Source organism: Diplotaxodon limnothrissa, linkage group LG9 (genome assembly GCF_057381915.1).
Source record: "Diplotaxodon limnothrissa isolate DT_005_m linkage group LG9, D_limnothrissa_male_GT1.1, whole genome shotgun sequence".
Classification (NCBI taxonomy): Eukaryota; Metazoa; Chordata; class Actinopteri; order Cichliformes; family Cichlidae; genus Diplotaxodon; species Diplotaxodon limnothrissa.
In genome coordinates, this window is record NC_140604.1 from 32360263 (window position 1) to 32383819 (window position 23557).

The window sequence follows — 23557 nt, forward strand, 5'->3', positions numbered from 1 at the left end:
AACCTAAGAAATCACCAGTAACAAGGAAAACATTACAGAAGCTCGCAAAACACATGAATCGTGCAATTAAAACACAAATGACATTACATTTTGTTTCTCCCTCACCGTACCAACAAATCCTCTGCTTCTTTTCTAAAAACAATCCTTTGAATAGTTGGGTTTCTGTTGCTTCCACAGCTGTTGGGTCATGTTATTGTCTTCCCTAATCACGTCTGGTGTGTTTTGTGTGCATTTGCTCGTGTTTATTTAGGCTGCAGTGCATTTGACCTCTCGGGGCCACCGTAATCTTGGCTTGACCTAAACACTATGAGTTTGAACTTTTAGGGAAAAGGAAATGCACTTAATTTATTACACTGTAACAGCAAAATGCAGAAGAGTAAATGCATTCATAATCTGGGAAACCAAAAGTGATTATTGAGGATACAATCCAAATATTGCCCAGCTCTATAATCCTGTGAGTGTTAAAAAACAAAACAAAAAACGAGTCTGAAACTGAAACTGAAGTAGGCGAAGTCGTACTTTAGTGTAATACCAATTTGTTCCATAAGAGGTTGCAGCGAGTCACCATAACCTTTATTTAGTGTTAAAGTTTTAAACATTTTTATTTTGAATGAAGGTCTGGAAAAAAGGTAAAGCATTGTCTGGAAGCTGGAAAAACCACAAAAAGACCAGCGACAGGTAAAACACTGCCCCCTGGTGGTGGAAGTTTTAGCTAAATTCTGCAGAGGATAGTTACAAAAACTCTTTAATGCATGTTTTTGTGCCAGTTTAATGTCTGTGGTGGTCAGAAGCCCCACCCACCTGTCGGTCATGCACCTGGATTGTGAAGGGCCAATCAGAAGAAAGTTGGGTTAAACAGGGAGGAGCTTGCTTCAGACGGAGGATGAGTTCATTATCAGATAAATCACGCAAGGCCTCTCTAGTAGAGTCCAAGAATAAGAGTGTGGAGCTGAACATGAGCAGATCAGATCACCGGTAATTAGTTCAGTCATTGATCAGCAGGGTTTCTTCGGTGTTTAGCTGCTCGTGTGTGTGTGTGTGTGTGTGTGTGTGTGTGTGTGTGTGTGTGTGTGTGTGTGTGTGTGTGTGTGCACGCGCAGAAATGAACCGTAACAGCAGAGGGAAGTTGGAAAAACCATCAGTGTGTTTTTATATATAAGAAGTAAATATAAGATAATGAGGATAATAACAGGTAAAAGAAGCATTTAACATGTGTGGGGGCATGCAGGTGTGCGTATACCTGTGTGTTATTTATATTTGTGTGTGTCTGTGTGTCTGAGTCTGTGTGCTTGGTGCACAGGTGCAGGGTTTGCAGTTTTAATCCTGTGATTAAGAGGTGCTACATGAGCATCCTGTCGCTGCAGCTCTGATCCTCCATCTGCGTTCTGACTCTCACACACACACACACACACACACACACACACACACACACACACACACACACACACACACACACACACACACACACACATATATTCAAAACGTCAACAATGCGAAACCCGTCAGTTTTTCTCCGTCTATTTTCGTCAGTCAGCAGTGTCCAAATTGTTTTTGTGCGTTTATCAGCTGTTTGCAGCTCTCAGCCTCAGTCTGGATGTTTGGTCTCATTTACATAGAGCGCTGTGAAGTTAGCGCGAAGAGCTGAATAATATTTGACTCTGAACTAGCTGTTAAACTTTTTCTCTTTTTTTCCTGTTTCAGAATAATCACCCTCATATAAGCACGACTGGTCCTTGTATAGTTAAAATATAGTTAATATAGTTATATTTCATAAACCAAAATATATTTTATGTGTGACTAAATAAAAGCCCACTTTAAGGAAAACAGTTAATGAGGCAGCTAATGTAACAACATTTTAGTAAAACTAACAATTTTTGTTGCGTTGATAAAAATATTAAAAAGAAGTTATATATAAATTATTTCAAAGGATATTTTGAAGTTGAAAGTAATGATGCTCACATATGACAGACATGGTTATGATAAAAAAAAAGATACTTACTTATACTTTTAGGAAACTGGAAGTTTAATTGTGATTAAACTGGAAATATGGAAGTAAGAAAGAAGACGTGAGCTGAGCTAAAGCCACGGTCAGGCAGGGTTAAGCTTTGAAGCAGTGATAGAAGTAAAGGAAAGTTGGGATGCTGAAAGGTAATGAGTGGATCAGCAGGCAGGTTGGAGTAATTCACATCCTGTTTCTCTCACAGCTGCTTGTTTAGGCTCAAGAAAAAACACAAAAAACACTTTGGCTGGTGATCGTATCCAAATGTGTGTATTTGACCATAAAATGTAACTGTGCTAATCAGCTGTGCTTTTATGCCTCATACCAAGTTTGAGCCATAAAGTTATGCAAATAAAATAATGTCAGTGTAAATAAAGGTGAGTGCACAGTGAACCACAGCTTCCTGTTAAATAAGAGCCCGAAGAAATCATAAAGATGGCAGAGGATGCGAGCGCATCAGCCGCTGCAGCGGTGGTTTCTGTGTGCAGGGAGAGTTTAAATACCAGCGCTGGAAAGCAGCGTGCTGGTCGTCCTCAAAAAGATTCACTGTTTACACAACCACGTGTTGAAAAACAGACGGCGAGAGCCTCTGACTAACGAGGATTAGCCATGAAAAGCGGTGTTTAAGTGACTCACGGGTGACGGCGAGCGTGAAGGTTGCTGCCTGTACGAGCGCTGTCCAGGGAGAAAACTGAAAGATTATGCCTGGCAAAGAGTCGGGCTTTACATGAGGCAGTAACTTGTGTTTTTATGGATCATTTAAGGAGTCACTCCATAGCTTTATGTGCTGCTGTCCAGGCCCATGTCCTCTTTAATGATTGAACCTTTGATATGTTTGAAAGAAGCATTTTATTCATAGAAAAATATCCAAGCTGAGGCTCACAGCTTTAGTACTTGTTACGTTTCATTACTTGTTTTGGACACATTTCAGGCACTGAAGAGATCTCTAAAGTCCTCAGTGAAAGGCAGTAATACATCTTATATGGTACTTTTACTCAAGTAGAGCATCTGATTACTTTTTCCACGTCTATTACACGTCCCTCCCGACTCCAGCGTGTGACTTTCCGATGAGAAAGAGGCAGAGAGGAGAGAGGGAGAGGTGTGATCCGGGGAAGAGAGGTGAGAACGGTTCAAATAAAGATAGAAAAGGCGAGAGAATCAGAGGGAACGAGGGAGGAAAGTAGGGAGGGAGCGAGGCGAGGATTTCTCAGAGGGAGAGAGAGGTAGGCGCAGAGAGGGAGAGGCAGAGGAGGAAGTGTCAGGGACGAGCAGAAGCCGGCGCCGGCTCCAGTCGATGCTCGGGAGCAATGTTAGCACCGCAGAGCCTGATCCGCAGCCGGGACTACAGGATCCATAATGCACTGGGACACCCCGCAGCGAGCAGGTCACCCACCTGGGAGCTGCAGGTATGAGGAGCAGGAGGAGGTGGGTGGAAATAAAGAGGATGGAGCACAGAGCAGAGCAGGGAGGATGATGGGAAAGTGGAAAGAGGTTGGAAATGCGGGGCGGGATTGTTTACCTGTTGTCCGGTTTACTGCATGAGTATCCCGAGGAAGGGCGGGCTCTTCAGGAGGAGACGAAGGCTGAAGGATGGATGATGGCGCTGAGCACAAACAGACATGCAGTGAGGCAACGTTAGTCATCCAGCTACAGCGGGAAGCAGGTATCGGGGGTGGCTCCACGACAACTCTGTGTGTCTGTGTGTGTGTTGTCATGTCCTGCTGCGAGGATGACGAACGCTCAGGAAGCCTGCTCAACCTGTTCTGTGATTCAGGGAGATGTGAAGGAGCCGGGACGAAAGGGAACTCTGATGGGAGCTGTTGTGTTTTTAATCCCCGACCCTTCTTTTCCCAGAAATCCTTTCAAAATAAAACTCAAGTCAGAACTTGTTCCACTGATAGTGTCAGTGTAGCAGAGACATGAGGTCTGTCAGTGCCTGATTGGTGCTGCTGCACAGGGGTGTTTCCTGGATGTGTTTGAATGAACCAAGGCCAGGTGGCGGGCTCTCAGGATATCAGTGTTTGATCAGAAGTAAGTAAAGTGTAGAAAATTGCCTCAGACGGGGTTTGAAAGAGGCTGTTATGGAGGCGACCGAGCACATTACCACAAGTGGTTCGCATATGCAGTCATGAGAAAGAGGAAGTGCATCCTCTTTCAAATCTCGGGTTTCATGTATCAGGACATAATACAAAAACATCATCTGGTCGTTAACAGCTTGTAAAGTTATCTAAATGATTAATTAAAAATAGAGCTAAAATCCAGAAGCGGTGTGTGAAAACTGAGCACACCCCACAGTTGGACCGCCTTTAGTGGCAACAACTTGAAGTAATCGTTTTCTGTGTGACTTTGTCAACCTCACACATTGTTGTGGAGGAATTTTGGCCCACAGTTCAGTGAAGTTTGTGAACACTTGTTTACTCACAGCTGTCTTAAAGTCCCACCGCAGCGTTTCAGTCGGGCTGAGGTCTGGACTTTGACTGGGCTCTGCTGCCGTAGATTTGCTGCTGTCCTCATTCTCCTCAAGCTTTAGCTGTGAGACACGTGGCCTCACATTCGACTCCAGAATAGAGTTCAGTGGAGTTCACGGTCAACTCAGTGTCTGCAGAACAAGCCCAAACCATCAGCCCTCCACCGCTGTGCTGACAGCTGCTATGATGTGTTTGTTCTCGTCTGTCCAAACCACTTTGTTCCACAAGTCTTTTGATTTCTTCAGATGCAGCTTTGCAAACCTCAGCTGTGCTGCCATGTTCTTTGTAGAGACGGGAGCCTTTCTGCTGGGATGAACTCTAACACTTAACTGAGATCTGTAGAGTCTGACGAGTATTGCACGATCTTGTCCTTGGGGTGAATTTGCTGGGACGTCCGCTCCCAGATTGGCAGCGTGTTTTGAATGTTTTGCTCTTCTCACTGTAGAGTGACGGACTTCAGATTGTTAGCAGGCTTCCCTTAGCAGCCAGATGGGCAGCAACTGTGGCTTCTCAAAGTATATCTGAATGCTTCACACCTGCAAACTCCTGCTTTCATAGAGCTGCTCGCAGTGATGGTGATCAGTTATTCAATGCATTTGATTAGCAGCACCTGGCTCCTACTCACCCTCCTGATTCCTGTGAATGCAGTGAGGATTCTGCGTTTTAGTTTATCTGTTTAGTACAAATATACGAACAAAAGATTTGCATTTATTTAATATTAAAAGCTGTTATATTCAGTCACACTGTTTACACGTCTGAGGCTTTTATTGTGAAAATTAAAACAAAATTAAAGCCTTCTTCGTGATTTTCACACAAAAACAAACTTACTCAGGCTGCACTCTGTGCTGTATCTCAGCGGCTGCAATGCATCATGGTCTATTAAAGCTAAAGTGGGTGCAGAAATTGATCTCCTGCCTCCTGTAATGGCTGAATTTTGAGTAGAGGATAAATGCAAAGTCACCTCCGTGTATTAATGGATGTTTACTTTAGGACTTTTTCCGCTGCCAGAAACGTTTATGGACGTCGGTCTGCACATCCATCAATAACCTGAAGCGTGCTACGGAACAAGCTATTAAAATAGCAGAACTTCACTTACCAAAACTGGAAGATAAACATCTCGGATGGCCTGTAAAGCTCAGTAATCCATATCATATGTCAGATGATGCTTTAAAAGTGCTCCAAAAGGCACCAAACAGTTGAAAGGCCCGGCTTATTGACCTCGATTAGTTGGAGGTGATGCAGAGCAGACAACCGTCCCCTAAAGCTGCCCCTGCTGGGATGCAGTCAAAATAGCCTCAGCTCCAACGCCAGTGTCCAGATAGTTGAGTTATAAATAAACTCATCGAGACCAAAGCAGTTAATCTATCCGACTGTAAACATGTTTATTTCTGCTGTAAATTTGGACATTTCAACATGGGAGCCTATGGAGACTGACTCAGGTTTGGAGCCTCAAGTGGCCACTAGAGGAACTGCAGTTTTCATTTTGCAGCTTTTTGGCTGCTATTTGGTAGAAATGGAGTATTTTTAGAGCTGTTTAACTTACAGCCAAGAATTACTGACCTCTGACCTCTTCAGACCTTAGTAATTATACCGAACTTCAATCCGTGTGTGTGTTTCAGGATGACGTCCCGATTAAGGAGATCAGCATCACTCACCACGTGAAGGAAGGGTCGGAAAAGGCCGACCCTCGGCAGTTCGAGTTGCGCAAAGTCCTGGGACAGGGCTCGTTTGGAAAGGTGCGTATGTGTGTGTTTTCATGGACTTATCATTGTGTGTGTGGGCGGGGCGGGGGGGTAAAGTGTCAGTTTTACTTCCACTCAATTCTCCTGTAACGTTTCCCTCGTGCCAGTGTTTGAGAGTGAGTTGCTATGGTGATGGCAGGCTGAGGGCCCTTCACTCTCGCACTCAGTATCATCGTCTTTATGAAAGAGCAATTAGCCTCCTGCTTGGGCTGCGAGTGTGTGTGTGTGTTTATGTTAATCTTCATGAGTGCGACCTGGATAATGGGAACAACCCAAACAAACTCTCATCCTCACACAGAAACAAACGACACTCACAGTGTGCATAACGACATCCAGCACTTACATTTAATCAGTAAAGATGATTTATTATTATTTCTCTGTGTGTGTGTGTGTGTGTGTGTGTGTGTGTGTGTGTGTGTGTGTGTAGGTGTTTCTGGTGAGGAAGATGACAGGACCGGACGCTGGTCAGCTGTACGCCATGAAGGTGTTGAAGAAAGCCACACTGAAAGGTAGAAACAGCAGAGCCATTAAACACTAAAACCAGCAACAACACCACGGACTGTGTTTGTATATAAAAGATGGCCACGCCCACCACTTTGTCTCAAAATGCTCCAAAAGGCAATAAAACTGTCATGGAGTGTGGATGGAGCGGACTTGAAATCAGAAAGAGACAGTGAATTTGTTTACAGTGCAAAATAATAACAGTTCAGTGTGGAGTCCTTTGGCCGCGGCGCCCCGTGGTGAATTCTCCCGGCTCCCGAAAGTGCAGTTTGGCGATGTGAAGGCAGGCGACACTCCGTGCATTCATTCCCCGCTCGTGATTCAGCTCCCGTGTTTTCCTCTCCACTTCCTGGTGCGAAAGACAAAAAAGAGTGAGAAGCTTTCCGAGATTAGAAACAACACACCATCTAAACTGTCTAATGATCCAGCGCTGACTGAAGCCTGGTCACAGCGTTAAATACATCGGCGTCAGACAGTAATAATTCACCGCAGCTGGTGTGTTGATTAATCGCCGGTGTGGAGAAAACTCAGAGCGGAGCTACTTCCGGTTGGCGCTTCCGCCTCCGGGGGAGTGCGGCTCCATCAAAATAAAAACACACAAATGAGTAGGTCGCCCGGCAGGTTGCATTCACTGCATTTTAGAGCGATGAGTAAATTCACTCCCGCACAGATGTAATGAAGGGAACAAATATGCTTAGATATCAAAACAGTTCTTGTAGCTGGCTGGTTACGCCTGGAGACCGAGATTGGTTGCAAAGTTCGCTTTGGTTGCTGGCAGATCGGCACAGTCTGTACTTTGTATGGAAGATTCAGCTAAAGTTTATTTATATAGCATCAAATCACAACAACAGTCTCCACGAGGTGCTTTGTATTATAAGATAAACACAATATAACAGAGAAAACTCACCTGGTGACAGTGGGGAGGAAAAACTCCTTCAGAGAGCTGCAGACGACTCTTGCCTTCAAAGTAAAAGTTGTGCCTTGAAAAGTCACTTAAACACATTAAACATTAACGCTCAGCACTTTTTTATCCTTTTATTCATTTCTAAGTTAATTTAGCTCCATTTAAAAATTAATTTAGGAAGCTAATGTGCAGAGAGAGAGAACCGAAATAAGTTCTTTAAATGAGCTTTGACTCAAGTCAGACGCCATCTGCTGCTCCTTTGTTTAGCATCCTCTTCTTTCTTACTCATTTCTCTTTCCCCTTCTTATTTTTCTCTTTCGTGCTGCATATTTTCTTCACTCTTCTCCGTGACCCAGTTACTCCTTTGCAGCCAAAACAGAAACCGAACAACGGAGGCCGCGATTGATCTGCTGATTCTGTGTTTTCTGCTCTGTGTGCGTTTCCAGTGCGTGACCGGGTCAGGACGAAGATGGAGAGAGACATCCTGGTGGAGGTCAACCATCCCTTCATCGTCAAACTGCACTACGGTGAGTCAGCCAATAGCAGAGCTCTGTGAAGAGGAGTCACCGGCCAATCGGAGCTCGTCTTTGAGCTTTTTAAATACTAACTCAGTTTGCTTTCGACCTCCAGCATTTCAGACGGAGGGGAAGCTCTACCTGATCCTGGATTTTCTCCGAGGAGGCGACCTCTTCACTCGTCTCTCTAAGGAGGTAACAGCAGTTTAAACCAACACAAACAGCGGGTATAGAAAGTGCCCAGCATTTCTAATCGCTATTTAAATCAGTGCATGGTGGTCCTGCACCCGTCTGAGCTGTCAGCTGCTGAAAAATAAGCCCATCCATCCATTTTCTTAACCAACTATTCAAATCGGGTCGAATGTGTGCTGGAGCCGATAGATACATATATGATACAATAAACTAAACCCTAAAAAGTCCGAATAAGAAATTAAAAAAAGCAAGCTGAAGAAGAAAAGACTCAGGCTTTTCATTTGTCCTGCACTTACAGCATGACTGCTGCTGTTTAAGGCTACATGGTCAAATCTGGACCTGCAGTGATTAAAAAAACACACCTGTGTTTCAGGTAATGTTCACAGAGGAAGACGTGAAGTTCTACCTGGCGGAGCTCGCGCTGGCCCTCGATCACCTCCACGGGCTCGGCATCATTTACAGAGACCTCAAACCTGAGAAGTATGCACACACACACACACACACACACACACACACACACACACACACACACACACACACACACACAGCCTCATGCATGTAAACAAAGCAGCGTGCAGCGTCCCGGCAGGACGATTAGGTCAGCTGCCAGGTTTCCCTCGTGGAGATCTCTAATGCAGTTAGCAAAATGGCTTTTCCAGGCCACTAATGTCTGTGTTTACGTTCAAGTCAACTCTGTTTTATTTAAACAGCACATTTAAAACGACTAGAGTTGGCCCCGTCTGTGGAGGCAGAGAAATGCAACAGAATCGATTTTAAGACTGTCAGCTGTTCTGTTATTTGGAGGCAATAACAGAAACGCCTGCTCACCTTTGGTCTTCAGGTTAGGGGCTGTGAGCTGATCGCAGAGAGCTGGAGATCCTGACGCAGGGCTTTAAACACAAGTAGTAAAACTTTTAAATGGCAGTGCAGTTGAGCTCAGACTGCAGCGACGTCTTGTGTTTACTTTGTCGGGCAGCTGAGCCTGTGAGTCAGAGAGAGTGCAGCTGGACCATCAGAGCTACAGAAGTCTAACGGAGAGGTGATGAAGGTGAACCATCACAGCAGAGGTCAGGGAAAGTGCAAAGTTAGCAGGAATAGTCCTTTAACCAGGGGTGTCAAACATAAGGCCCGGGGGCCAGAATCGGCCCAACAAAGACTCCAGTGCGGCCCAGTGGACGGCTTTGGAAAATGTGAACGTGGGGCATAAATGTTGGACTTTGAACTGTAGCTTCATACGTTTTACAGCTTTTCCTGCTGATAACGACCTCCACCTCCCATGGCCAGTCATACCAGAGTCATTAACCCATTATGTACCATAGTTTGGCAGGCTTGCCTCTTTACATGACTGTAACTCTGCTACTGTTTGTTCAAAACAAAGAAGAAAAACTGTTAAATCCGAGTTACCTTCTCTGCAGGGTACACGTTCTTTCTTACAATGTCAGCCCAAAGTGTCGTGCTGGCAGGTTTCTTTCATTTCTTCATCATGTAGAAAAACTGAGGCATAATGTTGGAAGTTCTTTTTTACAAATCTCAGGGAATACTTGTGTAATTAAACTTCTTTACACGAACATGAAGGCTGTGCGTGTGCCCACGATGTGAAGTGAGTTTGACGTCCCTGCTTTCAAACAAGCCTCCATGCTATAATTTAATGACGTGCCATTATGGGGAGCTGCTGTCTGCCCCACAAATCTTTAAGTCTGGTCTCCAGAATCTTGCCTGTGAAAGCTCAGTCATGACATGAAGGCTGTAAGTGCACAATCACACTGAGTAATGCAGCATTTGAAACAGTCTTCTGTTGTTTCAGCATCCTGCTCGATGAGGAGGGACACATCAAGCTGACCGGTGCGTAACCTTACACCTTTTTCTGTTTCCTCACGCGTACCCCTGCCGCTGTGCACAGATACTTACTGCTGCTTTCTCTGTGTTTTTATCATGCAAAGCTGGCACTCATCTTTGTACATGTGTGTGCGTTTGTGTGCTCAGACTTCGGCCTCAGCAAGGAGTCGATAGACCACGAGAACAAGGCCTACTCTTTCTGCGGCACGGTGGAGTACATGGCTCCAGAGGTGGTGAACAGGCGAGGACACACGCACAGCGCCGACTGGTGGTCGTACGGCGTTCTCATGGTGAGAGTCCCAAATAATCCGATTGCAATAAATCTTATCGCACTCATTGTGTCGTATCAGCAGTCCTGCGGTCTCAGGTGAGCTGTAATGAGGTTTTCTCCTGGCAGCTCAAATTATTTGGAGCTGTTTGCAAGCTGATAACATTTTTAAATCCTCCGTGGTTCCCACGTAAACATTGTTGCACAGAAAGTCACAAATTACATTTAAATTTGTGTTAGTACAGCTCAAAAGCCCCGACATTTATGAGGAGGTAAACATCCATCCATCTGTTTTCTGCCACTTATCAGTTACAGCAGAGAAGCTCCTGCTCCCTGGCTTCTTTTCCTGGCTCTTCTCAGAGGGACACTGAGGCTTTCTGAAGCCAGCTGAGAGATTTGTTCTCTCTGGCATGTCTGGGTCTGCTTTGGGGCCTCCTCTCAGTTAGGCAAGCTTGAAAAACCTCAAAAGGAAGGCGTCCAGAAGGCATCCTTATCAGATGCACAAACCACCTCAGCTGGGTCCTTTTGACATGAAGGATGTCGGAGCTCCTCAGCCAGTCTTAACCCAGACCCCCCACAGAGGAAGCTCGTTTCTGCGGCTTCTTTTCTTTGGGTTACCACACGCAGCTTAAGTATAAAACACAGCAACTTTAGAACCGATAAGATATTTAAGATTTACTATAGTGATATATCGGACAATAGTTCACAGCTTTAACAAGCCAACGAGCAAGTTTGATCCCAGGAGGTCAGGTGGTTGTAGTTTGTGGCAGGGAAGCTGCAGAGTGCCCCCTGGTGGACAAACTGTGCACCACAACACTCATAAGATGGCTGAAGGATGTTTCTCTCTTCTTTACGTCTGTAGTTGTCATTTATTTATTATATGCCATTATAAATGTCGATACCAGATGATGTCAGCTCGGTCGGGTAGATACGTTGATGTTTCCACAGATATTTGTAAAGAGACGATTTTTTTCTAACTTTGGTTCTGTACTTAAACACAATGAATTTTAAATTAAACGAATCGGTTAAAGTTCAGACTTCCAGCTTTACTTCAGCGGGCTGAAGAAAAAGATTTCATTTATAATATATTAAAGAATTTATAATGCAAAGTAAATGGACGAGTTAAAGAACTGAAAACGAAATGTTCATTTCTAATACTTGGTTGAAAACCCTTTGCTGGTAATGACAGCCTGACGTGTTGGACTCATGGACATCACCAGATGCTGGGTTTCCTGGATGTGAGCAGACAGTATGCCTCTTCTGTCCTGTGTCACATCATCAATGAACACCAGTGTCCCAGTGACGCTGGCAGCCATGCAAGTCAGAGCCTTCACAGTGCAGATGATGTGGTATGCTAGTAGAAGGTACAATCTGGCTTTTGTGTTCCTGAGGTTGTGAGTGGCTTGCACCTGTAGACGGAGGAGGAGTTTCTCTTCACCATGGAAACGATTCTGCGATCATCCACCACTGTCCTCCACCAGCTCTTTTTGCGCTGTCGAGTGCACCAGTGCTTTCTTTCTTTGTAGATTTTGATATTGTAGCAATTTCTCAGATGAGTTTTTTCTGCCTTCGCAGCTTAAGGATGGCTTGACCACATGTTGTCTGTTCATAGCAAAATCTTCCAAATGCAAGCACCACACCTCAAATCAACTCCAGGCCTTTTATCTGCTTAATTGAAATGACATAACGAAGGAATTGCCCACACCTGCCCATGAAATAGCCTTTGAGTGAAGTGTCCAATTACTTTTGGCCCCTTTAAAAACAGGGTGGCACATGTTAAGGAGTTGAAACTCCTAAACCTTCATCCAGGTTGAATGTGGACACTCTGAAATGAAAGTTGAGTCTACACATTATACTCATGTCCACAATAAAACTAAGTTTCAATAAACAGGTAACAAAAACCTAACTGTATATGTACTGGATGCAGAAAGTGAGTTTTTTGCTGATCCTGAGGCCAAAGAGGTGAGAAAACATGGGCTGTGTTCACAGGAACAGACCATGAGACAAAGAGGAGGGCGTGACTCTTAGATTAACGAATACACACAGGCGCACATAATCAAACTGATTTTCAGTGGTTATTCTTTATTTTGAGCCGTATGCTGGATGTTTTATCAGTAAAATGTCAACAGAACTTGAGGACTATTAAGTATAAAAGTATCTTAAGCTTCCTGTTTTCTGATCATATTGCACATTGTTATATCAGATCTGTCCTAAAAACTCATTAATTAATAAGCGTGATGGTGTCCTGTTCTCTCACAGTTTGAGATGCTGACGGGAACGCTGCCGTTTCAAGGAAAAGACCGGAAAGAGACGATGACCATGATCCTCAAGTAAGACACCTTACACTCCTCTCCGATCCCCACCCTGCAGCTTTTATTTGAGCTCCCTGTACATCCGAGAAGAGACGGAGAGAGAGAGAGAAAGTACAAGGCGAGTCAGCCCAGGGGAGGATTTTTATTAGAGGAGACAGAGTGCAGCACTCAGGAGGAAGAGGAGGATGAGGACTGGATGGACTGAGATCATCTCAGAATGTGCTGATAGCTCTTCATAAAAGAGAGAAAATAATCATGTTGCAGTCGGTGAGAATTAAAGGAAATATTAACCCCTCCTTCTTCCTCTCTCGCTCTCTTTTGACTCTCGGTATCCGCCCGGGGGGAAAGCTGCTGAGCAGACTCTGCAGAGTGCTGAGTGTGCTTCCTGTGTCACATCGACATGTTTCTGTCTAGTCTTTCAGATGCTGGGTACACAATACAGAGCATTCGATATGTTTCTCTCTCCGTTTCATCCCCCCTGCTGCCTTTCTCTGTGTCCATCACAGGGCCAAGCTGGGAATGCCGCAGTTTCTCAGCTCCGAAGCTCAGAGTCTCCTCAGGAACCTTTTCAAGCGAAACCCCGGCAACAGATTAGGTAAAACCTGCACACACGAGGCACGTTGAGAGGGTGTTCAATGGGTTTGTGGTTATGGAAGCATTTTCTTAGAATATTCTTCTAAAGTTTATTTATTAAAGCACCCAGTGAGATTAAATAATGACAAAAATGGGAGTTCTCAGTTTTGAGCTCTCTGTAATCCTGGAGATACTTCCAGCAGATTTTCAGTTACAAGTCTACCTGTTTAATCACCCCATGTGACCCTGAGCTGGCGCCCTGTGTCACCCTCTTTGCCAGTGAATTCGCTGCCCCTCCTCGTCACACATCCAAACCACCTCAGCCTCATTTCTAATCCCGTCCGTCCTCGTCACTCATAAATAAAATCTGAGCACCTCCAGCTCTGCCAGCTGTCTTTTTGTCAGTTACATCACAGCCCCGTTCTGAGCCCAGTTTGAGCTTCGGCAGGTGTCTCGACCGTGTCTGCATGCATAAATGCACCGTTTAGTTGTTGCCATGTGATTGGCTGATTAAGATGCTTAGTACTGCTTAATAACTACAATCCAGCGATTGAGCCGTGGCTTTTGAGGCTCTCGACATGCCGTGCTACACGTGTCACATGCTCGGCAGGTGGGAATGTTTCGAGCTGCCTTCACCGCTGAGGGCACCAAACACAACCCGAGGGCCCCCGGAAGCCACAGGTTCATATTTACTGCATGCAACACCTGCATCTGTTACGCTGTGTAATTCACACAGCGTAACATTCAGCCCTTTATGGTGTTTGTGTTTTTCTGTGGAGATTAGCTCCAAACAAAGTCTCCGCGGGTCTCGTGCAGCCTGTGGAAATGTGATTACAGCAGCATCGGGCTCACTGTCGGTGCGGTGTTTGTTTTAGGAGCTGGGCCGGATGGAGTGGAGGAGATCAAGAGGCATCATTTCTTCAGCACCATCGACTGGAATGTCAGTTTCTCCTTTATTGAAAAATCTGCTTTAATGATGACAGAGTCGTCTTTGGTTATGATTCTGTCTTTCAGTGTGTTTCCTTGTCCCTCATATTTCCTCTCGCTGCAGAAGCTGTACCGCAGAGAACTCCACCCTCCTTTCAAGCCAGCAGCGGGGCGACCTGACGACACTTTCTATTTTGATCCAGAGTTCACAGCTAAAACACCCAGAGGTACAGGCTGTCACTCTACCTCCTCCTCCTGCCCTTCACACTGTGCAGAGCTGAACCGCATTGCCGTATTAACAGCTGTTTCTCTGTGTGAACCAGACTCGCCGGGGGTCCCGCCGAGCGCCAACGCCCATCAGCTGTTCAGAGGGTTCAGCTTTGTGGCCATAACGGAGGAGGAGACGCAGCCACTACCCAATGCTATTGTACAGGTACAGGCAAACGCCTCAGAGGCAGAAATAATCCAATTAACTGGGCTAACCCTCAGTGGACGGAGGCGACGAGCACAGCACGCAGGGGCTGTCTTCACACTCCACCCTGGAAAATTTCATTCACACATTTGCTTTCCTGAGGTTTCACTCCTGCACCTCCTTCCTTTCTGGTACATCGTACCTTTATCACCAGCAGTAGATTAGGTCATGGATGAGTCATTTTTTAAGTGCTTTCAATGAAACAAGAACATTTTCCAAAATCTCCTGAGAAACGCATCCAGACGCCACATCTCTGCACTCTCACATCTCTTGTAATTAGTCTGTTTTTCACCTCAAAATAACAATAATCATCTAATATAAGGATTAATAATCATAGCATCAGTGTAAGGACTCACTAATGTGAGCAGGTTCCTGGGGGTGAAACTGTTTGTAATTAACGCGTAACGCACAGCATGAGCACGAGTGCCGCCGCCGCCGCCGTGGGGCAGAGGTCTCAATCAGGCCCGAGTCGTTGGTTATGAGGACTCACATCTGTTTACATTTTTTTCATGTGCAGCAACTTCACAGAAGCACGTCCCAGTTCGCAGACGCCTACGAGATCAAAGAGGACATCGGCGTCGGCTCCTACTCCATCTGCAAGCGCTGCGTACACAAAGGAACCGGCATGGAGTACGCAGTGAAGGTGAACGCGCACAGCAGCTCAACATCTGCTTTTGTGTTTTTAATACACGCAGGGCGACGGCAGGTTTCTGGAAAGAAGCTGATGATGCACTGAAACGTTCTGAAAGATGATTTCTATCACAGATGTGCAGATATTTATCGATTCTTCATATTTCTATGACCATGTGAACGTGGTTGAGCTTTTAGCTGTTTTAGTTTCGTTCCGTTTGCCGTCTCTGACGCTCACAGTTTACTGTGTCGGTATTGTTGACATTTAAGGAGTAAATTAGTTTGAAACAGCTTAAAATGTCCGGTAATTATACAAACGCTGCTCGTTTGAAAAACGACAGTAAATTACGAGGACGTAACAGATCTCAGCTCCAAACTAAAAGTTGGCTTCAGATTTTGTTGTGCTGCTGGTTTGGAGACATTTCAGGATATTCAAATACTGTTGCTGTTGGTGATAATCTGCATATTTGTCAAAAATGTGAATAAATTAACATAATTGACACTGTTTTTCTGATTTAATGCCACGATAAGTGATGCATTATCTAAGTAGAAACCGTTGTCATCCAGTCCTGTAAAAACTAAGTACGCTCCATAATTCAGTGGCTTGTAAAAGCAGCAATAACTTGAAGCACATTTTTCTGTATGACAGAAATCATGGCTGTGGAGGAACGTAGCCCACTCTTCTCTGCAGCACTGCTTCAGTTCATTGAGCTTTGCAGACATCCGTGTATGCACAGCTGTCTGGATGCCTGGGATCATCGTACTGTTGCATGATCCAATTTGATGTTGATCAGACTAGAGTAGAAAAGCCAGCCTGACACCTGCCAAAGTTCCTGCTTTTATATTGCTGATGATCGAGCACCTGCCTGCTGCTTCCTCTCTTATTTCCTTTCCTCGGTGCGGGCGTCCTCAGTTTTTCACAGGACTCCACAATCCTGCTGAAACTTTGTGTCAGCGTGTGGGATTTAAAAGATCTTAAACTTTAAAAAACTTGCAATAAAAACACTTTATATTCAAAGCACTGTCTCTGTGGCAGATTATCAACAAGTCCAAGAGAGACCCGACGGAGGAGGTGGAGATCCTGCTGAGATACGGGCAGCACCCCAACATCATCACCCTCAAAGACGTGAGTCACTCCCAGCAGAGTTTTGAATTGCTCTAAATCTGCTGCTAAACTTAACCAGGCTCTTCAGTCTCATGGTTATTTTCTTATTTAACGTTATTTAACAAGTGCAGCTCCCCCATCAAGCCCAAAGGTATCCTGACATATTTATAAATATATTGTTTCATACTTAAAGAACCACGTCTACACCAACATTTGATATTAAGCATCACATCAGTTATAGGAACACAAAGCATCAGTGTTGTTGCTATCGTGACACCAACGATGATTTAAAGGTGCTCAGTGTGTCGTCCTGTGTTCAAGAATAGTTTGAAGCCGTGCAGGATTTCTTTACGCAATCAGCAGATGTGAAGAAACACCTGTAATGAATCTAGGCTGGGCTGTAAGTTCATGCAATGCCAGTTTGTACCAGAAGGTGGAGCAGTGAGTCACCTGTAAGCTGTTAGGACAAGCTGCCCCCTGCTGGTGAACATTTTGGTTAAAGTTGCACAGGTTAAGTACAAGAGTTTAACTTTAAACTCTTATTGTGAAAATCACCCTCAGCCTGTGTTAACATGGAGTGAAGCTGCCGCGTGACTCATCCAGGGTCACTTTCCCACCCCTGGGCTCGACCTGAATATCCGGCGAGCTTTTCCAAGTCGCTGTCGGACAAACAAAAATAATAATTTGCTTGCTGTGATGCTAATGATTTCATTTTTTCTGTGACTCACTGCTAATTAGAGTTAAAAATATCGTCCTGATGATGCTGCTGGGTGAAAATGCCCCCGCTTGCATTTGATCCAGTAACTAATGATGGTTTCATCTAAATTGATGGTTTTCCACTTGAAACAGCAGTGAACACCTGCATGCCGGTGATTCTGCAGCAGGTGTTGGAGGCACTTATAAACGTCTAGTTCCGCATTTTTGTTTTTGCTTTTAATTTTAAGAGCTGAATAAATAAATTCACAGGCGATTTCTGTGACTAAATCGCTGCCGACTTACGTGTGGGTCGGTTTATTTTCGTGTCGTAGGTGTATGACGACGGCCGGTCGGTGTTCCTGGTGACGGAGCTGATGAAGGGAGGCGAGCTGCTGGACAAAATCCTCCGTCAGAAGTTTTTCTCTGAGCGGGAAGCCAGCGCTGTTCTCTACACCATCACCAAGACCGTGGAGTACCTGCATGTGCAAGGGGTGCGTTTCTCCAGAGGCCTTTAGGAGCAGCGGTAAAACAAAGAGATGGACACAAAATGTTCGAGCTCGTCTTTCTGTGGAGATGTGCTGCTGTTCGGCTGTGACAGATGAGATGAGAGCCGCTGTATCAAATTAAAAAGGTTCTTTATGAGTTGGGACTTGGTCACTTTAAGTCCCATTTGATACAAAATGATGTTAATCCAGTAAATTAAAGCCCCGTTAGAGCTAAAGAGGAGGATAAAGCAGGCTGTGACAAGCTGCTAACATACGAGCGTGCAGTGTCCACTGCACGACAGAAGAAACTGATTTAAATATGAAATAAGCCCATTTTTCCATCATGCAACAATCAAAAAGTACAAATAAAGAATGGCAGTAAAGTAATAAATGGTTACTAATCCTTTGATGTGGTAGCAAAGCTCTTTCTGTCCATGTCTTCAGTAGGTTTAGTCAAATTTGTATAATAGCTGCGATCCAGCAGACATGCGTTCGAGGTGAAGAGAGAGAAAGCTGATGTAGTCGACCTCCGTGACTCTGTCGCCCTGCTGGGTTTGCAGGTGGTGCACAGAGACCTGAAGCCCAGTAACATCCTGTATGTGGACGAGAGCGGGAACGCCGAGTCCATCAGGATCTGCGACTTTGGCTTCGCCAAGCAGCTGAGAGCGGAGAACGGCCTGCTCATGACGCCGTGTTACACCGCCAACTTCGTCGCCCCCGAGGTACGTCGGGGTTCCTCCTTCCTTTATTTTTTCACCATTTTGCTTTATTTCCTGTCATCATCGTGCGTGCTCTGTAGGACACCACAGATTTGCCATTTTAGCATCTTTTTACTTCCCATATTTTGTCTGATGCCGTTATTTAACACATTTAAAACAAACGTTGAACAAAAGAAAAGTCAAAAGTCTCCCATCAAAGTGCAGCTCCGTCAGGTGCCCCTCAGCTCGAGGACAGCAAGCTTTCCGAGGACAGACGGGACCGGAGCGCGCTGATTAATTCACAGCCTTCGGTTGTGTGAACAGACTAATGTTTTGACACTCCTGCGTCTTCCTCACAGTCAGCTGTTGTCCTCTAAAAACTGAACAAGTGTTCAAAAACGATCGACTGTTTCTGCTGACACTGTTCAACTGAAAGATCTCTAAATATTTATCAACTTATCTGCTGCTACATGCAAACTAACCTGTTTACCTGAGGAATAATCACCTGTGCACAACACCAGCCAGTCTATTGTTTCTCTTAGAGCTGTTACAGTATCAGAGTTTTGCGATTAAAGCTGAAATACTGACACTCAGTCATCAAAATACTGATGGACAATGCAAATGCTGCAAAATGCTGATTTCCTGTTGCCACCAGGTGGCGCTGTGTCTCTCAGTCAGTATTGGCACGAAGGCGCCTGGACTCTCGTCACAGGTTTGGTTAAACTTCTTCTGCTGTAGCGAAACATCGAAATTCACCGTGTCATCACGGAGGCGCCCTTTAACAAAAACTCAAATGCTTCACAATTTAGCATCAAGAAGGTCGTCAGATTAAACGAGCAGAAGAAGATGCGCTGAATCCAAAATACTCAGGTTGTTTTGTGGTTCAGGAAGTCTGGACGTCACATGACAACATGCAAGATCCACAGTGTATAAAATATTTGTTAGCTAGCTTCCTGCTCCATAAAATTAATGAGATCAAATAGATTCTTTTGACGGCTTCTTCCTTTTTTTTTTTACACGACTCTCCATATGAACACTTAACAGTGATTCTTTTGCTGTCTGCACCTGTTTGCACCTGTTTGCACCTGTGCGTCATCGCTGTGTAACTAAGCCTGAACCAAACAGTCCTTCAGAGACAAAGCATGTTCAGGCAGCCCTGATTATACAGCTGCCAAGTGTAGGGAATATAAATATATGTGTGAGAGGTGTAATCTTGATCATTTGGAGGGTGCTGACGCTCTTTTTGTTGCAGAGAAAGGAGAAGGCAGGACGTTACTTTTGCTTGAAGCTGGTGTTTTCTGTCCTGGCAGGTGTTGAAGAAGCAGGGTTATGACGCAGCCTGTGACATCTGGAGTCTCGGAGTCCTGCTCTACACGATGCTAACAGGGTAACAGAGACTTTACTCTTCGCTTCTAAGAAACTTAATTTAACAAAAGAAACTTCTTACTTTTTCTTTACCTGACATCAGTTTGTCAAAGATGCTTCTTTGTTACAAAAAGTAAAAGAAACGCCAACAATGATGGTTCATGGTCATCAGGCGGTTTGCTAACCACAGCTGGTTGATGGTGAGCTGGTGGTATTTCCTGATGAGCCGCGGTCTGAAAGGACTCACTGAGAAGGCAAAATGAAATTCCTTATGAAACAAATGTCGTCAAGGCAACGAGTGATGATCTCACATTGAAATAATTGATGTGTTTACACTGTCTGTGTGAAGTTAATGCCTGTTCTTTCATAGTTTTGGTGCCTGTTTGCAGGTCTTACACTTCCTGCATATCAGCCCCTTTGCTCTGTCCTTCCAGTTTCACTCCATTTGCTAACGGTCCAGAGGACACCCCGGAGGAAATTTTGGCTCGGATCGGCAGCGGGAAGTTCTCTCTCAGCGGAGGATACTGGAACTCTGTCTCAACTGAAGCTAAGGTGAGGCCTGTTTCCTAACAAACACACAGAAAAGTAGCTCCGATTGAAGTGAGCCGCTCACCGTCTCTCTGTGATCGCCACGGTGACCCGGAGTTCAGTTGTAACCTCTGACCCTTTAGGACCTGGTGTCTAAGATGCTGCACGTCGACCCCCACCAGCGGCTGACAGCGGGGCAGGTCCTCAGACACCCGTGGGTGACGCACAGAGACCAGCTACCCAAATACACCCTCAACAGACAGGACGCACCACTCCTCGTCAAGGTAACCATCCATCCATCCATCTCCATCATCCGTCAGTGGTTGATTGATTAATCAGTTTGTATTCTGGCTCCTCCTACAGGGTGCAATGGCGGCCACCTACTCTGCCCTTAACAGGAATGTCCCCCCGGTCCTAGAGCCTGTGGGCTGCTCCACTCTGGCCCAGCGGCGGGGGTTGAAGAAGATCACTTCCACCGCTCTGTGACCTCCTCTTTCTCCTCCGCCTCCTTCTTTTCTTCCTCCTCCCGTCAACTCTGACCTCGATCTGACCTCCGCCGGACCTTCCCTCTCCCTCACTTCGGTCCGGCGGGACAGACTACTGATGGACCTGGGAACCGCTAACGCCAAATAGGAGCACAGAGGCCGCCCCCCTCCCTCCTCGATCTCTCCTTCACCTCTGCGGGCTCTTCTGATTGGATCTCTTCTGCTGTCTTACCGTAGAGTCTCAGCTTTAGCATCACTGTTCAGCAGCCGGACTCAGCTGTCGAGAAAACCTTAAAGGGCGAGCCCTACGTTTCTCTTCTCTTTTTGCTTTGGACAATCAGCGCTAGCTCGCAGGCCCAGAGGGCGAGTGCGCGTCAGGAAGATAAAAGTACTGTATTTATTTACTCCAGACGGGGGAAATCATAGGAACAAAGTAATGTAAGGTATGCATTTAAAGAGCTAGAGTCTTTGTTATCATACTGTGGTCATGGTTCTGCGTAGCTGTAGATCCTGCATCTAAGCCTCAAGTAGCCTGAGAGACGACGGCGTCTGCAGAAAAGGACAGACGGTGGGACATTCAGCCCGACGGGCGGAGCAGCCTCAGCCTCAAAATGGTTTTAAAATCCAAAAAGCTAAAGCAGCGTGTTGGGGTCACTGAAGGTCAAATTACAGAGCAAAAGTCTTTTTAGCTTAAAGTCCTAAATTTATGAGTAGAAAATGACAAAATTAAGAGAAATGAAACAGCAAATGTTGATGGGAAGAATTCCAGTTTATCTGAAAAGAGTTTTGCAAATTTATTAGAAAAATAAATAAATAATTTTATGAGGGAAGAAAATGTGAAGATTAGTAAGAAAAAATGGCAAATTTACCAGAAAAAAAGAAAACACCTCTCCAGTTAATCTGAAAAAATTCCACATTTTGAAAAACAAAAATTTCATTAAATCTTCACTTTTATTGGCTCCGTGTGGCCCCAGACGAAAACATAACGCATATCCATGCTCTGTAATCACGTCACACACAGTGGCACAAACGCTGTTCTCATAAATTTGCCTTTTCTTTAAGAAAAGTGAATGAAATCGATTTTATTTAACCTTCAGTAACCTGCTGCAGCCGTCTGCAGCCTGTGTTGTTGTTGTCGGACAAACCGAAACCCGCTTTCCAGTATTTTATCTTTAATGTGCAACAACAAAGCAAAGAACAAACATCTGAGCCGTGTTCTAGTCCAGAGTGTTTGACGGTGGGCTCGTTCGATCATCCGGTCAGCAAACGTAACGACACCTCCAGATGTTTTTTCTTACTGCCAATAAATCCCATGATAAGATACTAGAATCAGTTTGTTGGGATTTGTTGACAGCAGGAAAAACATGATCGGATTTATTCTTTGAACAAACAGAGATCCAGGAAATCACGGAAGAGTGATGCAAGTGTGGAAACAACACTTGCAGCAGAAAGAGCCACTCTGTCTTTGTAACAGTATTTTTTTTGTCCAGCATCAATTTTAAGCTGCACATGTTGAGCTTTTGCTGCCCCCTGGTGGCCACGGGAGGGCTGTGCTTCTGAAACACTCCTCCCAGAGTAGTTTGTCATCAGTATAACGTCTCCGGACACTCTGGTCTGATATTTAACACTATTGTCCTGTTATTTTACTCTTTAATCTGGTTTTTAAAGATCTTAATGTGATGAAGGGCGGTGCTCCCTCCTCCTCCTCAGGAGACTGGAGGCAAAGCTTGAGCCTATCAGCAGCTGGGATTTCAAATTTTAGCACTAAAGCTTAAATAGAAATGTAAAATATCCAAATAATTAACTTTATCTGAGCTTCTGAGCGTGATCAGAGAGCTGCTGATAAAACCCTGAAACATCAGTAAAGTCAGGTGTTTGTGCAGCAGGGCCGAGCACCTCTGCTTTAAAGCTCCTCTCTGGCTTCTCTTGTGCAGTTTTAGGATGTGCCAGTGAATTTAAAGCAGAAGAAGAGGCCACAGAAGCAGCTTTAACTCTGAGTTTTCTCCTTCTTCCTTCACAAACACAAACTAAAATGACGTGTTGCCTGCCTGTAAATGAGGCTGACAGGGGAAAAAGGCGTTTCTCGCCTCCACCAATGGTCACGCGACGTCTGTATGAGCCGGCTGATCTCCTCCTTACGTGCAGCAGAACTGTAAATACAGAACATGTCGAGCAACTCAGGTTTCTATGAATCAAGACAATGCATTTTTATACGTCCACGAGGAGGGGGTGTACATACAAATATTAAAAACAAAGCACAGAAGTGTGAGTGGAAGAAGGCGAGCGAGGCACAGAGAGGTGTTTATCAGACCTGATATGGAAACTCCAAAACCTGAATCCTTGTTTTCATCTTTGCTGATGTTTATTTTATGATTTAGAAGTCTTACATTTACTTTTCGACGTGTTTTTCTGGAGTCAAACTCTTCTGTCTCGACTGCTGTGGCGCTGTTTCTGCCAGGTGAGCTGGCGTCTGGTGCGTTTCCTGTTTTTGTGTCAGCGAACCCTTTAAAAATCTGACGAAAAAAACACTTTTAAAAACATTCCAGCAGGAGTCGAAACTACCGGCAAACCACGTTGGGCGTGCAGTCGGAGGTCCAGTGGTGGAGAAATCAGTGAAAGGGTCAGTTCACTGAAACTTGTGGACGATCTTTGTGAAAAGAATCAGTTCCAGCCACTAAAATACAAACATGTCCATCTTTTCTACATTTAATATCTCGTTAAACTGAAGGTCTTTGGGGTTAGGCCCTAATGAAACACTTCCAAGAACAAATATCTGATTGATTGTGTCAATGTTGGACTTCAAGTCCTTCATCATCATCACAGCTGATTTTACATCCTGGATCGATACGAGCACCG

The 23557-nt window shown here is 44.9% G+C and overlaps 1 protein-coding gene across 1 annotated transcript in view; it reads left to right on the forward strand.

Moving 5' to 3' along the window:
- The window catches only part of rps6ka3b (ribosomal protein S6 kinase A3b), a 64364-nt gene extending 41868 nt beyond the window's left edge, over positions 1-22496 (forward strand). The window contains exons 3-22 of the mRNA XM_085363018.1: positions 6087-6203; positions 6637-6718; positions 8061-8141; positions 8245-8324; positions 8695-8801; positions 10126-10163; positions 10305-10447; positions 12685-12755; positions 13244-13332; positions 14186-14250; positions 14362-14464; positions 14561-14670; positions 15227-15352; positions 16376-16465; positions 17473-17631; positions 18186-18347; positions 19634-19710; positions 20123-20240; positions 20360-20500; positions 20580-22496. Coding sequence (XP_085219144.1) covers positions 6087-6203; positions 6637-6718; positions 8061-8141; positions 8245-8324; positions 8695-8801; positions 10126-10163; positions 10305-10447; positions 12685-12755; positions 13244-13332; positions 14186-14250; positions 14362-14464; positions 14561-14670; positions 15227-15352; positions 16376-16465; positions 17473-17631; positions 18186-18347; positions 19634-19710; positions 20123-20240; positions 20360-20500; positions 20580-20702 — 2082 coding nt within the window. The 3' untranslated portion in view covers positions 20703-22496. The remainder of the gene's footprint in view (positions 1-6086; positions 6204-6636; positions 6719-8060; positions 8142-8244; positions 8325-8694; positions 8802-10125; positions 10164-10304; positions 10448-12684; positions 12756-13243; positions 13333-14185; positions 14251-14361; positions 14465-14560; positions 14671-15226; positions 15353-16375; positions 16466-17472; positions 17632-18185; positions 18348-19633; positions 19711-20122; positions 20241-20359; positions 20501-20579) is intronic.
- The last annotated feature ends 1061 nt before the right edge of the window (positions 22497-23557 follow it).